This window comes from Leptosomus discolor, chromosome 3, assembly GCF_034619465.1.
Source record: "Leptosomus discolor isolate bLepDis1 chromosome 3, bLepDis1.hap2, whole genome shotgun sequence".
NCBI classification, from domain to species: domain Eukaryota; kingdom Metazoa; phylum Chordata; class Aves; order Leptosomiformes; family Leptosomidae; genus Leptosomus; species Leptosomus discolor.
The window spans coordinates 12725847-12742981 of NC_141393.1; the positions used below are offsets into that span (position 1 = coordinate 12725847).

The 17135-nt window shown below is 39.6% G+C and overlaps 1 protein-coding gene across 6 annotated transcripts in view; it reads left to right on the plus strand.

Moving 5' to 3' along the window:
- CDC42BPB (CDC42 binding protein kinase beta) overlaps positions 1-17135 on the plus strand; it is a 97886-nt gene that overhangs the window by 50925 nt on the left and 29826 nt on the right. For all 6 annotated transcript variants that reach the window (XM_086462652.1, XM_086462651.1, XM_086462650.1 and 3 more), the window contains exons 6-14: positions 1559-1652; positions 3267-3467; positions 5145-5393; positions 6367-6446; positions 7440-7606; positions 7706-7825; positions 9689-9822; positions 14665-14907; positions 16604-16714. In XM_086462652.1, coding sequence (XP_086318778.1) covers positions 1559-1652; positions 3267-3467; positions 5145-5393; positions 6367-6446; positions 7440-7606; positions 7706-7825; positions 9689-9822; positions 14665-14907; positions 16604-16714 — 1399 coding nt within the window. The remainder of the gene's footprint in view (positions 1-1558; positions 1653-3266; positions 3468-5144; positions 5394-6366; positions 6447-7439; positions 7607-7705; positions 7826-9688; positions 9823-14664; positions 14908-16603; positions 16715-17135) is intronic.

Here is a 17135-nt window from a genome sequence, read left to right on the forward strand (position 1 = left end):
AGCAGGGGAGTTGGACTAGATGGTCTCCAGAGCACCTTCTAACCCCTACCGTTCTATGATTCTGTGAAGCTATTGCACATTTTTTAAGTTTTTGAGCACCTATAGTGGCATTTGGAACTTGCCACAGGATTTTATGGTCCAACGAGACTGGTGGGTTTAAGCTAAAGCACATGTGGTTTTATTTATTACTAATAGATAGTAGTACTCGAATAAATATGATATCTTAAAAAAAAAAAAAAAAAAACCAACAACAACAACAAACCAACACATTTATAGGTTTGGTTATATTTTTGGCTAGTTTGGATAAATAATAATATTTCAAAATGGTGTGATGATGTGCTAGCATGTTGGGAGCTGGTCCTGGATAATGTTGTCTAAAGAAAGGGAAGGAGACTGGTGTATGTTACCTTGGGAGACATTAATGTTCTCCTTTTTAGCCTGCTTAATTGGTACATAACTGAGTTGGGTTTGCTTTCTGCACTTGCTCTTCTCTTCCTTTCTCACCACCTTCCCAACATATTGGCTAGGTGCTCTTAAAGTCATTTGGGGTATTTTGAGGCTATTAAATTAAAACAAAACAAAACCACCACCCCAACATAGTCTGTATCAGGACTGTCTTAAGTCATCTGGATGATTGAGCTTTTACTGATATTTTGTGTGAATTTGAGTACAAAATGGTGAAATAACGTGTGGTTAATTGGTTGACTAAATTCAATTAACATGCTCTTTAGTAAATCCTTTTTGGCTACTGTCCTGATACCAAAAAGAATACCAAGTGGTGAGCTAGAATGAAACGTGAGTCTTAGTTCCATGTCATTTAGTAGCCTTAGCATGCTGTATATAATTTTATACCCTGCTATATATATATGTAAGAGTAGGAAAGATAGGATTTGATATTGGAGACTTTCTAATGTTACTGTATCCTGTTGAAATGGTATTGCCCTGATCCCAGAGCTGGGGGAATTCAGTGGCTTGTAGAGTAACTGCTGCATGTACACAGGATGTCTTTAGGTATCCGTAGAAGCAAATGTGCTCTGCGATAGTATATAGAAAGTCTTGAATAGCAAATGAAAAATACTGGCCAACAGAACTGCTGGACAAAATTTAGAGAAGCAGTAAAAAAATCTTCCTAGATAAGAAGTTAGAAGTTAGTTATAAGTCTTGGCAAAAAGCATGAGATTGAAAGATTGCCTTTTCTCTTTTATCTTTCTTGCCTCTAAACTATGTATTGAGATGCATGTAATCTTGAAATTATGTTGATGAAGTACACTGCCTATCTCTTAGAGTTGGTATGACTAACTAATTGTTCTGCTTGGTTATTTGACCATTCAGGGCTCAACTTTGATGAGTTTGAAAATCTGATGTAATCTAAGGCTTCAGTATTGCAGGCAAAGTATTAAGTTGGGCAGGAGGAGAGGGTCATAAGTAGTGCAATAAAAAGTTTGCATCAGTGGGTATCCAACATAAAATTTTTTTGTTATTCTGATAAAAGATTAACCTTTACAAGCAGAGCTAATACTATATATTTAAATCTTCTCACTTCTTTCTGTTGTAACAGGGACATAAAGCCTGATAATGTTCTTTTGGACATGAATGGTCACATACGACTGGCAGACTTTGGGTCCTGTCTGAAAATGAGTGAAGATGGCACAGTATGTATGAAGCAAAATTTAGTTGGGCACTGGTAGTGGGACCTCTTAAGTGAGGTGCTGGTCTTAAAGCTATTAGACACTGTCAGTGTGCATCAGGGAAGTGATGGATTGTAAGCTTATTGACATGCTAAAAATTGAGGGAAGAGTATAACTCTGCATACTTACAAAAACATTTTTGACATCTTCATCTCCTTGTTTTACAGGCTGCTACCTTTTAAAATTATCCTTTGCTATGTTTTTCTGTCTTTTGCCTTTTTTCCTACTGGCCATTTGGGTTCTCATGTGATTTTTATCAACTGTCCAAAGACCCTTTGTTAAAAAAAGATAGAAATTTGATATTATGTATGTGTTGGAGTCACAGGTGACCAGGAACCTAGAAGCCATGACAGACTTAAAGTACAAGTCATCCAAAACGAGGACATAACTAAGCCCAACTAGAACTTAATCTGGCTACTGCCATAAGAGACAATAAAAAAAACTATCTATAAACACTTTAGTAACAAAAGGAGGGCTAAGGAGAATCTCCATCCTTTATTGGATGCAAGGGGAAACATAGTAGAAAGACATAAAAACATAGTGCATATATTGAAAAGACATTTAGATGTGGTGCTTAGGGACATGGTTTAGTGGTGGACTCAGCAGTGCTAGGTTAACAGTTGGACTCTATCTTGAATGTCCTTTCCAACCTAAATGAGTCTATGATTCTATAATTAATAAGCAGTTTGTTTTATATGCCCTTTACCAATGGTACAGCAACATTATGGTAATTGGCAGTCGTGTACACCAGATTGGATACACTACTTAAAGCTAAATCGCTTGTGACGTTTTTGTTTGTTTTGCCTAATTTAGGGTGCTTCCAGGGGTACCAGTCCACCTAAAGTATGGCATGCAGTGTTGTTCACTGATTTTAGCACAAACTCAGGTCTTGGTGGTGTTCTGTAGTTAAAATGCCTGCCAAGGATTTACCATATTAAAATGCAAAATGAATTGGAAGAAGCCATTATAACTCTGTGAAACCTGAGAACGTATTCCTAGAGATTAGAGCTGCTGTGCCACTGCCCTGATGGTCAGGGCTTCCCTGCTACTTGGGCACAGGGCAACTCCCTACCTTACCCCCCTATCTTGCATCCAGTTGCACATTATGCAATGGTCGTTAAACCAGTTTCTGACATAATAAAAATAGGGGACTACTTGTCCAAGGACCTTGTTTTGTGATCTTCAAATGAAGCTGTAAAGTTTGGGTATAGGACTCGAACTTCCTACTTGCTCATTTTTCATTTCAACTTCTGGCAGCTAATTGCAATTTTAATGTATAAACAGATATAAAGGCAAAACATATTCTCCTCTTGTCTTTATGCTTTCACAATAGCTGTGATTATTTTGGGTTTCTAGTGTGTTCAGAATAAAACATATCAACTGATTTTATGTAGAAGTAGGCTGGAACTTAATCTTTGCGGTCATTGTTACTTCCTTAAATATTTTCTTTATTTTGTTGCTGTGATTTTATAAATCTTTCTGACAAAGACACCAGATTTTTGGAAAAGAAATACTACTAGTGTGTGAGTGAGAAAGTTGCTGAACATTTACGAGAATTATGTTTGCCTTATTTTTAAGGTACAGTCATCAGTAGCTGTGGGTACGCCTGACTACATCTCCCCTGAGATACTGCAAGCAATGGAAGATGGAATGGGAAAATATGGGCCTGAATGTGACTGGTGGTCATTGGGTGTCTGCATGTATGAAATGCTGTATGGTGAAACACCCTTTTATGCAGAATCATTAGTGGAAACCTATGGGAAGATTATGAACCATGAAGTAAGAGCTATGTTACATTTCTGTGTATTAACTGAGTCTATAATGTTTACAGAGAAACTGTTATCACTTGAAGATATAGGAGTAGTGATAGTTCTTTGCTTTTTCATATTTTAGAACCATATTGTTAGGTTTGTTGGTTCAGGTTTTAGGAATGTTACTTCTCTGAACGGCACAAAATCATTTGTCAAATTGAAATTTTTCTCTAAATGCTAATGTTCTTGTTGGAAAATCTAAGCATTCATCACAAAATTGAAATTAAAATGACTCTCGCATTAGGCCCATTGAAAGTGTCCTCTGGACTGTGCAGGAGAAATTAAGTAATGTGTTATTTACACAGCTGTGCACATTTTCTGTCACATTGACAGCAGTATAAAAACGGGAGCAGGCAAGTCAACCAGTGTAGACATGAACTGCATGAAGAACATGAGGTCAGGTGAGTTGCCTGGAGTGGAAGCAGTAGAAAAACATGAACTTGAGCTACATGAAGTCAGGGGGTTTGTCCAGGGTCAAAGTGGTAGAGAAGTGTTGGAATTTTCGGATGCATTTTGAATATAAGAATAAACCAGTTCATGGTGTCCTCTCAAGAACTGTTATTAGGAGGATGTGTGCATGTGCATACTCATCTTAGCTGGCCATAAGCTGTTGCATAGGGTGTGTTGTTGCATTTTCTTCTCCCCAGGATGAGTGTAGTTTACAGGTGTTTACAATACCGTGCTCTCACAGTGAAGCAGTGATGGATGAGACATGAAATCCTTTCCAGAGCTGCCACCCTTGCTGTGACGAATGTTAATATCTCTATTGCTTTAATTTCTTCAGTGAAATAACTGTTTGCAAATGTAACCGGTATTTAATCTCATTTTGACACAGTCAATAGAAGTGTATGTTTTTTAATGGAAGTTTTAAAGTATAATTTCAGTTATGCTGGTTTGATCCCTAATGATCTCATTTTAAACTTGAAAAATAAAGATATATAGCGTGTATATATATATATGCTATTGTCCTTCATTGATTAAAAAAAACAAACAAACAACAAAAGCCCTTCTTGGCTATTCGGTGGTGGTATTAGCAAGCTAAAATAAAGAAAAAGTTATCCTGGTTTTTATCTAGAGTAATTTCAGGTGTTGCATGTGAGTGCAATTTCTAGATCTTCTGTTTGTTTATGGTAATACAAATCTTTGCTAAATGTAGATTGTATTTTGGCACGAAAAACAGATATTTAACCTATAAATTAGAAAAGCACATCTTTAAAGGTGTTTTGTAAAGAATTGACTGCCACCATGGGTTTCTAAGAGTTGAAATTAGTAACGTCTCGAGGAGTACATCTTCAGGAGATCAATAGATCTGTGACTAAGAATACCAGTGAGGGTCTGCCTTTATGTCAAAATTTCTGTATTTCTTAAAAAAAAATAATTTTCTTTTCCTAATACAGTTACTGTAATTGTAGTTAGTTTCAAACAGATCTGTATTAAAGAAATTCAGAAATTATTGTCCTCTAAATCCATTTTAAGACAAAGAGTCTATCACTGAATGTGTTGCGTTGTGCTTTGCTACTGCTTACTGGAACTAGAACAATGTTTTGAGTTTTATTGGTGTAGTTTAGCATGTTTTTTTTGAAACTACTCTTGAAAGTTATAGAGTGGGTTCCTTCTCTAAAAATTTCTTTGTTTTGTTTTCTAGGAACGATTTCAGTTTCCATCCCATGTTACAGATGTATCTGAAGAAGCAAAAGATCTTATTCAGCGACTTATCTGCAGTAGGGAGCGTAGACTGGGACAGAATGGAATAGAGGATTTCAAGTCTCATGCATTTTTTGAAGGACTTAATTGGGATAACATCCGAAATCTCGAAGCACCTTACATTCCAGATGTTAGCAGTCCTTCTGACACCTCCAACTTTGATGTGGATGATGATGTATTAAGAAATCCAGTGAGTCTTTCTTTTTAAATACTACTAATGCAAGTATGCAACCTTGCTGCGCTCTAAGGTAGTAGTGAGAACTTATTTCAAAAAAAGTAATGAGAGATGAAAAGTAAGCCATTTCAAAAGTGAGAAACTCAAGTTTTTCCGTGCTTTGGCACTTTGGGTTATAAGAAAATGTGAGCTGATTGCTGAAATGGACTACTGTTACATAGTCAGTCAAAGTTAAAACATATTTAGGCGGGGGAAAAAAAACCCAGCTCTTAGTTGCCCTGTAGTTTACTTTTACAAGGAGCTAGTATTTGGATTTATTCCTTTTCAAAGGTGAAAAAAAAAAAATCTATCTTCAGAAATACACATATATTCTCCATGCAGCTTGCAATCACAGCTGTTGAGGTGAGAGCACTCACACAGCTACTTCTCCAGTCACTTAAGAACCAGGAGGTTGGTTTTGGAATGGGGACATTGGTGTTCACCTCCTCTGTTTCTCTTGTGTAGTAGTTTACAAACTCTGGTCAGGGGAAGCAGAGGACTTTTATGGCAGTTTGTTCATCAGCTTGTATTCCAAGAAAGAAAGATTTTTTGGCATGTTTTTTGATTACGTATCTAACAGTAACTAGCATACTAAAACTAACAGCATGCATTTTGGTGCCAGGTTGCTTTTAATTAGGAATTTGAAATTTCGGGTTTTCTTTTACTGGTTGCATTGTGCTTTGAACTTGTTGAAATGCTGCCCTTTCAAGTGCCAGTTCAAGAGGCTCCTACATTCTGGTCGTCATATTAAGTGACCTAATCTGAAATAAAGTGGGTCCAGGGACGACGGAAGGCTATACAATGAAGCATAGCTGCCAATTGTCAATTGGTATGTGCTAAGGAAAGTCTTTGCATTGGCTGTCTGTCTTTTACTGTTGAGGCTCAATCAAATGCCTTTAGCTCTGTATGGGTTCTCTTTTGGGTTTTCATGCATGTTGTTTTCATGCAGGAAGTGGTGCCACCAAGTTCTCATACAGGCTTTACTGGACTGCATTTACCATTTGTTGGGTTTACATACACAACTGATAGGTAAGCAAAGGATATGTCTTCCATTAAACTTATTTCCCAAATGCAGCTAGTTCTAGGAATTTTGCCTCTTTAAAAACACATAGAAAGGTTGATGTCCATAGGTGTACCTGTGGATTAACCTTTATCACTTTTTTCCAAGTTCCTGAACATGTTTTGATCATGCTTGCCAAGATTAGATGCTTTTGTATTTAACGTTTTATCTATGTGAAATGAATGAAGGTTAAGGGACTAGATGTGTCACTTTGGGTATAAACTTGCTGTTGCTGCATTGAGAGGCTGAGAGAAAGTCTTGTCCATGTTGTACGTTTGCCAGGAACAGTTCGGGTTTAGCTCGTGGCTCCAAAGTCCTGCTGATAGGCTAAGTTAAAATAGATGGTTCTGAGCATGGACAAAGTGGCTCACTTTGCACATCTATGAAATGGCCTCCATCTGACTTCAGAGATCCCTCAAACACATACCTATCTCTGATCTTAAGGTTATTCTGCCCTGTTTGTTATTCCTTTATTTTCCTTAGCTGGGATTTGCTACCCCATGCAATACTATTTCAGAAAGAACCCAGTAACACACATCTCATCCTTTTCAGAGTGAGATCATGTGGCTTAACTTAAATCCATCTTTGTCACACTTTAAACTAGACTTTTGGGTTTGTTTCTCAGCTCTCTCAGTGCAGGTTTACCTGCTTACTTCACTGTCAGGTAGTAGTAACCTTTGGCACAGGAGAGTTAACTTTTTTTCAGTCATTTAGGCAGTTTGTAAAGTGGATAACCATCCACATCGTTAAAGTCCTGAATGCAGGCATCTTAATTCTACAGCAGCATACACCGTACCTAGGGGATACTAACTTTATCTACCCTGACAGTTGTCTCAACAGTAACAATTACTGCACTAATTGTTCTTGTAAATTTAAGGTGCGTATTGGGTGGAATCCCAGTATGTCACTGCTATAGAGTGCTGGGAGTATTTATTAAAATGTTCTTATGTATTTGTTTTCAGCTCTTTATCTGATAGAGGCACTTTAAAGAGTGCAGTGCAGTCTGACACTGTAACCAAAGACATGGATGTACAGCGTGACTTAAAGAACACTTCACAAATAGAAGGCTATGAAAAGAAAATACGGAAATTAGAGCAAGAAAAGCAGGATTTGAACAGAAAACTGCAAGGTTAGTGGTTTATATTTGTTTAGATTCTTAGTTCTGCTTATTAGGAGGAATTGTAATGTATTTTATTGAAAACCTTTTCCTTCCTTTTCTGGTTTTAAGAATCTACACAAACAATGCAGAACCTCCAAGGTCCAGTGTGTGTTACAGTAAATACAAGCCGTGATAAGGAGATTAAAAAATTAAATGAAGAAATTGAACGGTTGAAGAACAAATTAACAGGTAAGCCTGTAGCATGGTAATTACAGTAATGCAATTTATTTTGCTACTTCTAGTAACATTATGTACTGTGGTGTTGTAATAAGTAGAATTAATGTTCTTGAGATGCTAAAAAAACAAAAGGGGTTTTTAAAGTCTCGTTCAGTATTAAGAGACATTTCAGTTTTTCCAGATGAGCTCTTAACTTTTTCTTCCACTTGCTTGGCCTGATGACATATACTAGCATGGGGAGTCTAGAGTACAATGAATTGTGTGGATGGATTCATTTAAATATTTTGTGATGTTTGTTTTCCTAAAAATCTCAGGAGATCCTCCTCTTACTCTTTTTTTGAGGGAGTGTTGCTTTGGAGGGGTTTTACTTGGAGGCTGGTGTAAGAGACAGTGTGGAGAGAAGCCTGGTTGCTTTTTAGTAGCATAAGGGGATAGGTGGGGGGCATGTATAATAATAGTTCACATTTAAATATTTCTGAGCCTCTGCTTCCTTTGTGTTTCTGTCTGGTGATGCATTAATTAAGAAGCATTGAGCATGGCAGAAAAACAAATACTGGCATCTGTCCTGAGAGAAGACTTGACTCATCCATATCACTGAAAATCTGTTGCTTGATGATGCTATTAGTTTATCCATATGAACCTCCTGTCCGCATCTAATTTTTAAGTGGGAATCAGTGATAAACAAAAGCTTGGAGTCTTAATGTCTTGGCAGAGAGGTTTATAGGGGCCTGTATATAGCATGAGTTCAGATGCTGAGTTGCTGCTGCTGACTTTTTTTTTTTTTTTACCTGCAGTTTGGCAATATACCCCCTTTGTAGGTGCATGCGTTGTGAAAATCAGGTCAGCTCTCCTACGTAGCTTATCCTTGCAAAAAAGCTATTCTGGAATTAGGCTTGAGTCAAAATAGTTAGATTAAGGTGCTACTTGTGCAAATGATTGAGGCTTAACTGACTCTTCAGCCAATGGTGTCCCGTTAAATATAAAAACTAGCAGTATGATTTGGTTTAAAAAGAAATAGTATTGGTTCACGTAGGGTGGGAGGAGGTTTGTGCTGAAGTGAGAAAAGGAATAATACTTTAATCGTTACAGCAGTGCTTGGGATCCCTGAATACATAGCTTCAGTTTCCTGTTCTGCCACAGACATCAGTGGAACTTGAGTGAGGCAGTTATTCCCTGTGCAATTTCATATTTATTTGTTTAAAAGAAGTAGTAATTAAAAACAAATGGAGAACGGCAGTTCGTTTTCTTACCAACTGTAAGACTAAGCAGAAATATATAAAGGTGGTTGGTTTGTTGCGCTTAAAGGTGATAATTTCAAACCGAATTTGTTCAGTTTTCTTTCAGAGTAAAGAGGAAACTACCAGAACATACTGCCAGCAATACAGGCATTCAGGTCTCCAGCCTGCCTTGTGCAGGATGGTATTTCCTTCCCGGATTGTTGGTTCTTATCAACTCTAGGAAATAAATAGTCCTTTCCTGTCTTGCTGGACGCACCGACTGTCCACAGCCTTGCTTGTCATATAATCAAAACTATTTAGGAGACAAACTACTAGAACTGGAATTAGAACAACTCAAGTTTATTTCAATGTTTTCAAGAGCTAGAAGCTGCATTCCACAAAACCAAAACAAAAGCCCTGTGCTAAGGCTTTTTCATTTAGAGATCACAGTCTTTGGGAGGATTTCTTTAATATGCTGAGAAAATTAAAATTATTTGGAAGTGTCAATGCCCCAAAATTACCTTAAACAGCCTAAAATGGTGGAAATGGGAAAGAAGTTGATTTTCCAAACAAGTGATGCCAGTTTACTTGAGTAATGTTGCTTGCTTTGTTGGTATAAATTTGGGACCAGTTACCTTTAATTCATATTAATCTACAGATATAAGTAAACTGGAAGGACAGCTTGCAGATGCAGTGGCTTTTCGACAAGAACATGAAGACTCTATACACAAGTTGAAAGGACTAGAAAAACAGTGCAGAGTACTGCGGCAAGAGAAGGAGGACCTTCATAAGGTATTGATCTAAAGTTAGATATGTTTAAAAATGGTTATGTAAAGTAGTTATAGAACATTTCTGTTGTGATTGCACTTCTAGTGTTTTAAATGCTGCTTTTTAAAACTATACTGAGATGTTAGTGAACCTGTTAATTTCATTAGCAATACAGTATCTTTCCAAAGTACCGTACTTTCTTTTTTGGAAGTTGATAGGCATCTTATTTATTTCATATGTGTTCTGCTAGGTGGAACAAACACCTGAAGAATGGTTTTATTTTCACTCTTTAATTATTCTTAACTGTTTCAGTAGAAGTCTGAGGGCAATTGAGAAACTTCAGGGCCTTGGGTGACTGGTTAAGGGATCAGGACAACAGGTAGTGTTGTCCTCTGTCCTTCTAGGTGCAGGGAACAATGAGGGAAGAAACAGGAAGAGCCAGCAGATCAATAGCCTGGTGTTACCAGCAAAATTTTCGGTTTTTTTGATCATGGATGGATCTACATGACACCAAGCCTGCTGGCAACAGACGGGGTACACCTGTCTCAAAGGGGGAAAAGGATCTTTGTACAGGAGTTAGCAGGGCTCATTGAAACAGCTTTAAACTAGATTTGAAGGTAGAGAGGGATAAAACCAGGCTCACTAGAGATAAGCATTGGAGGCAGCACGCCAATGTTTGAGGGATGGTATGCTTTGGTCTACCATCTCAGTGGAGGCAGGGGATGGAAATCCGTGTGGCAGCAAAGACGCAAGGGTTATTGATGCATTAAAAACACAGAAGCACCTGAGAATGGTCACATAGGACTTAGAGCTTCTCCCCTGACAGAAAAGTGTGGGGGTCAGTAGCTCAGCTGAAGTGCATCTACACCAAGGCATGCAGCATGGGCAACTGACAGGAGGAGCTGGAAGGCATTGTGCAGCACGAAAACACAACTGGAGTGCTGCAGTGGATAGCTAAAACTCTTTAGAAGGGATAGGCAAGGAAGGAGAGGCAGTGGGGTAGCCCTGTGTGTTAGGGAGTGTTTTGAACTTGACAATGGTGACGATAGGGTTGAGTGTTTGTGGGTAAGAATTGGGGGAAGGCCAACAAGGCAGATAACAGACTCCCACCATGATATAGACTACCCAAGGATGATGATCAATGAGGCAGACAAAATATTCTATAAGCAGCTGGGAGAAGTCTCACAATTGCTAGCCCTTGTTCTTGGGGGTGACTTAAAGTTACGAGATGTCCGCTGGAGATACAGTACAGCGGAAACAGTCCACAAGGTTCCTGGAAAATGTGGAAGATAACTTCCTGATACAGCTGGTGAGCGAGCCAACTAGGGAAGGTGCCTTGCTGAACCTGTTGTTTGTGAACAGAGAAGGACTTGTGGCTGCTGTAGTGGTTGGAGGCCATCTTGGGCATAGTGATCATGAAATGGTAAGAGTTTTTAATTCTTGGAGGAGTAAGGAGAGGGGGGTCAGCAAAACTGCTACCTTGGACTTCCAGAGGGCAGACTGTTTAGGAGACTGGTTGACAGAGTCCCTTGGGAGGCAATCGTGAAGGGCAAAGAGTCCAAGAAGGCCTGACATTCTTCAAGAAGGAAATCTTAAAGGTGTAGGAGCAGGCTGTCCCCATGTGCTGAAAGAGGAGCTGGTGGCAAAGACGACTGGCCTGGCTGAACAGAGAGCTCTGGCTGGAACTCGGGGGGGAAAAAAAGGGAGTTTATCACCTTTGCAAGAACAGGCAGGCAACTCCAGAGGACTACAAAGATGTCATGAGGTTATGCAGAGAGAAAATTAGAAGGGCCCAGCCCAAAGTAGAGCTTAATCTGCCTACTGCCATGAAAGACAGTAAAGAAAGTTTTTATAAATACATTAGCAGGAAAAGGAGGGCTAAGGAGAATCTCCATACTTTATTGGATGTGGGGGGAAACATAGTGACAAAGAATGAGGAAAAGGCTGAGGTACTTAATGCCTTCTTTGCTTCAGTCTTTAATAGTAAAACCAGTTGTTCTCAGGGTACCCAGCCCCCTGAGCTGGCAGACAGGGAAGGGGAACAGAATGAAGCCCCCATAATCCAAGCAGAAATGGTTAGCGACCTGCTACACCACTTAGACACACACAAGTCTATGGGTCTGGATGGGATCCACCCAAGGGTGCTGAAGGAGCTGGCAGAAGTGGTCACCAAGCCACTTTCCATCATTTATCATCAATTTTGGCTAACCAGAGAGTTCAAAGTTGACTTGGGGTTAGCATCTACAAGGAAGGCTGGAAGGAGGGTCTGGGGAACTACAGGTCTGTCAGGCTGACCTCAGTGTCAGGGAAAGGTTATGGAGCAGATCATCTTGAGTGCCATCACACGGCATGTACGGAACAACCAGGTGATCAGGCCCAGTCACATGGGTTTATGAAAGGCAGGTCCTGCTTGACTCTCTGATCTCCTGTGACAAAGTGACCCGCTTACTGGATGAGGGGAAGGCTGTGGTTGTTGTATACCTGGACTTCAGTAAAGCCTTTAACACCGTTTCCCACAGCATTCTCCTGGAGAAACTGTCTGCTCATGGCTAGGACAGGTGTACTCTTCGCTGGGTAAAAACCTGGCTGGATGGCTGGGCCCAAACAGTTCTGGTGAATGGAATTCAATGCTGTTGGTGGCCGGTCACAAGTGGTGTTCCCCAGGGCTCAGTATTGGGGCCAGTTCTGTTTAATATCTTTATCAGTGATCTGGGCGAGGGGGTTGAGTGCACCCTCAATAAGTTTGCCAACGACAACAAGTTGGGCAGGAGTGTTGGTCTGCTCAAGGGTAGGAAGGCTCTGCGGAGGGATCTGGACAGGCTCGATCAATGGGCTGGGGCCAGTTGTATGAGATTCAACAAGGCCAAGTGCCAGGTCCTGCACTTGGATCACAACAACCCCCTGCAGTGCTGCAGGCTGGGGGATGAGTGGCTTGAAAGCTGCCCGGCAGAAAAGGACCTGGGGGTGCTGGTCGACAGCCGGCTGAACATGAGCCAGCAGTGTGCCCAGGTGGCCAAGAAGGCCAACAGCATCCTGGCCTGTATCAGCAATAGTGTGGCCAGCAGGAGCAGGGAGGTGATCGTGCCCCTGTACTCGGCACTGGTGAGGCCGCACCTCGAATGCTGTGTGCAGTTTTGGGCCCCTCACTGCAAGAAGGACATTGAGGTCCTGGAGCGTATCCAAAGAAGGGCAACGAAGCTGGTGAAGGGTCTGGAGAACAGGTCTGATGAGGAGCGGCTGAGGGAACTGGGGTGGTTTAGCCTGGAGAAAAGGAGGCTGAGGGGAGACCTTATCACTCTCTACAGGTACCTGAAAGGAGGTTGTAGCGAGGTGGGGGTCAGTCTCCTGACTTCTCCCTAGTAACAAGCTATTTGACCAGAGGAAATGGCCTCAAGTTGTGCCAGGGGAGGTTTAGATTGGGCATTAGGAAAAATTTCTTCAGTGAAAGGGTTGTCAAGCATTGGAACAGGCTGCCCAGGCAAGTGGTGGAGTCACTGTTCCTGGAGGTATTAAAAAGATGTGTAGATGTGGTGCCTGGGGACATGGTTTAGTGGTGGATTTGGCAGTGCTGGATTAACGGTTGGACTCAATGATCTTAAAGGTCCTTGCCAACATAATGATTCTATGGTAATATACACAGGAGTTAAACTCTGGTCTATGACTAGTCGTCAGTCCTTTAGATACCAAAAAGCATATCTATACATGAGAGAGTTAATAGAGCTAGGTCAGTGCTCCAGCTTGAGCCCACTTACTTTTTGTTATACCAAAAGGTTGTTTATTGCTTAAGGCTGAGGATTACTTTTATGTAATTGCTGAGTTTATTTACTGTTGTGTAAATTACACCTTTGCTTCCTAAAATGTAACAGTATCTTTTAAGTCAGCAAAAAGTTTTGCAGGAAAGTAAATAGTGGTTTGCATATACTACATAGCGCTTTCAATAATAACAAAAAAAAAAGCTACCTGTATTCAAATAGCTAGTTTTGGAAAAGTCTAGCAGCTGTATTCTTCACATGGCATTTAGATGGACTCGAAAGTAATCCATGGGCCAAAATCTCTGGGGTTTTTGTTCACTAGAATTTAACCATCTCTCTTCTGTCTCTTAGCCACTGCTAAGAGTTATTTACCCGAGTGAAGGAGTAGCAGAGAAGGCAAATCTGTTCTTCCTGATTTGAACACATGCCTTTTGGGAAGTTAATGCTCCTGCGATACTCCTACTAACAGCAGAATTTTTTAGAAATCCATTGCCCAGTATACATTTATTCTGTTGTCTAGTTCTGCTCTTTTTCTTATTTCTTTTCTCGCAGTCTCAAGTGATTTTATGTAGAACATTCAATTTGTGTTTTAATCTTGTCAATTTTTGTTAACTACTTGCTGTAAAGGAAACAGTATTAGGGCTTCACAGTTTGTTCTAAGGAGTCTTCCTCAGTTTTCTGAAGAATATCACAAGATTTGCTGCAGTGTCTCAGTGCTGGTACAGTGTATTTGATGGCTCCCCTGAATGTGCTGTCTGCTAAAACATTCCTTTTAAAGAGGTTACTGTTGTGTGGGTAAATGGTGGTAATCTAAAATTAAGTTATTTAGAAGCGAGGTTGCCTTGTGTAGTCAGATTTATAAGAAAGGCTTCTGGAACACCAAAGGTACTCTTGGAGCTGCCCCACTAGCAGCAGAATAACTGCTGTCTTGATATGTTACTGCAGCTGCTTAGTCATAGAAAAAAAAATGCGTAGATTAAGAATTAGAAATAATATTTAGAAGTTGCGAGGTGGTTGAGCTTTCAAGTCATGCTTATGTAGGTTCAGTTCTTTTCTTGGAAAGAATATATGGAGTTCAAATGACTCTCTTTATTATATTTTTTATTTAAACCAGCAACTTGTAGAAGCCTCAGAGAGGTTAAAGATGCAATCCAAAGAATTGAGGGATGCCCACCAACAAAGAAAGCTAGCTGTGCAGGAGTTCTCCGAGCTCAGTGAGAGGATGGGAGACTTGCGGTCTCAAAAGCAGAAGCTGTCCCGGCAACTTCGTGATAAAGAAGAAGAGGTGGAAGTGAGCATGCAGAAAATTGATGCTATGCGACAGGACATCCGTAAATCGGAGAAGATCAGAAAAGAGGTAGCTTGATAAGATAGCTAACAATAACATGTTTCAGCTGCTGCTTATCCAGTATCTTGTGTGTGATTGTATTGAAAAATTGGGACTGTTAATGATAATTTGCTTTGTCCATCTGTAAGAAATTGCCCCAGAAACTCTTCCATATAACTTTGCTACAGTTCACAAAATAGATCTTGAATTTGTTTCTAAATGGTTTACTGATATATCAGGAAGCTAACCAAGTTTTCTTTTTTTGTTTATACTCAGGCTGATTTTAATCTGGAGGAAACCATTATTGCTGTATGCCCAGCTTCTTAGTTCTTGTGTTTTGGTTCTTGTAGACTCTGACTCATAGTCAGCTTGAAAGCTAGAAAGCTTCGTGTCTCCATGTGCTTTAAGGTTGGAGTAGTCTGACTTTTTTTTTTTAGCTGAGTTTTTCTCTTCAGCTGGATGGAGGAATAGTGATACAGACTAAATATGTGGTTTTTCTTCCTCTGTAGTTAGTCATTGTAGAGAATGCCAGTAATATCTAAGCAAGTTAATTTCCAATTAGTACTCTGGGCACTTTATAGTTTTACATAAGAAGAAATGGACAACCAGAAGAGGGCATAAGAAATTATGCTGTTATGGTTAACCCAGAGTGTTTTAATCACTGAAAATGTCATCAAATTTTATGTATACTCTGGGTGAAGTGTAGAGGATAAATTGAAGAGCTTTATAAACATTGCTAGAAAATTTTTAGCAAATTGAAGGGCAGTCTGTGAAAATGTAGTAAGAGATGAAGTTTCTCAGATTTTCATCTGTGAATAAGAAGTGGTAGTTAAGTGGGAAAGGCAAAGGGCTGTGGCACCATGTTTGATGTGTAGGGCTGTGGCACTTTGTCTCTAGAGCAGAGTGCAGCAGGCATTCAAAGTGTTGTTGCTTATTCAGTTAAATATTTCCATGCAGGGCTTTATAATCTCCTGTCTTTGTTCTTACAAATTCCTTTGTTCCCCCTTTCCTAACAGCTGGATCAATCTTCTATTCAGAACATAGTTAAGTTCGTTATCTTGGCCCACAATTCTAAATACAGCCCTTTTAAAACCAAATTTGCTGGTTGAATTTGAATGCAGAAAAACAAATCTTACTCATTCTATTAGGTTTCAAAACTGTGTCACTATGTTTGAATTGCAACAGTTGCCTTAGTTACCACTAAAACTAAATTGTTTTTTCTGATAAGCTTTCGGAAGTCAGTAAATGGATGGTCAAGTTTATTTTGTTCCATAGTTGCAAAGTAAAAGTGTTCACTGTTTGTATCTGAAGTATTTTGCAATAATTTGGCTCAAAGGTTGGGGTTTTTAAGCTGCCTCAGTAGATACTGAGGCATGGAGCTGACCTATAAAAGTGAGAGACTTTCTTCTTTCACAACTGCAATGACTTCTTAGTGCCACTTTCTCCTCTTAGCATTAATAGAAGCTGTGCAATTATCCCTGTACATACTTGGTGTAGTTCATATCGGTACAAAAAGTCATATAGTAATAGTTCTGCTGCGTGAGATAGATGGATGCCGGGATAACTGAAGGCAAAACAATTAACGACATTGAGATGTTTGTTACAGTGGTGTAATGTAAAATAGAAATAAGGAAAACTTGCTGTTCATCCGTATGGAGGAAAGGAAAGGAATGATACAGATACCACTATCCTGTGTTGAAATTACTTAAAATTACTCTTGTGACAGCTTGAAGCCCAACTTGAAGAAGTTGTAGCAGAAGCGTCAAAAGAACGCAAGCTTCGTGAGCACAGTGAGGTCTTCTCCAAACAACTGGAAAATGAACTGGAAGCTCTAAAGGTTGTGTGTTTTTTTTGACAAATGTTTATTCATGGCACAGGAGCTGCAATAGTTTTGCATACTCAACTGTTGATACCTGCGGGAGGCTAAAAACTCCAGCATTACTAGAAACCTGACCTAACCTGTTCAGATTTATTTGCTTTTTTGCTTGAAACGCTTCAGTATCTCACTGCACACTACTGTCTTGAAAACATACAGCTTATATAAATTCTAAGCAGGTACTAAATCAGTGTAGTCCAAATCTGTTATCCCTGCAAACCATTTGAACCCTTATTAGGGTTGTGTAAGCAGACCGGTCACTTAGGGGTCTTAATGTGTGCAGACAGGCACCTTTTAAATCACTCAGTGCCCAAATAAGAATTTTTCCCAAGTGCCACCAATTGGACAGTTCTAATCTTAAATAATATTCCCAAAATATAAA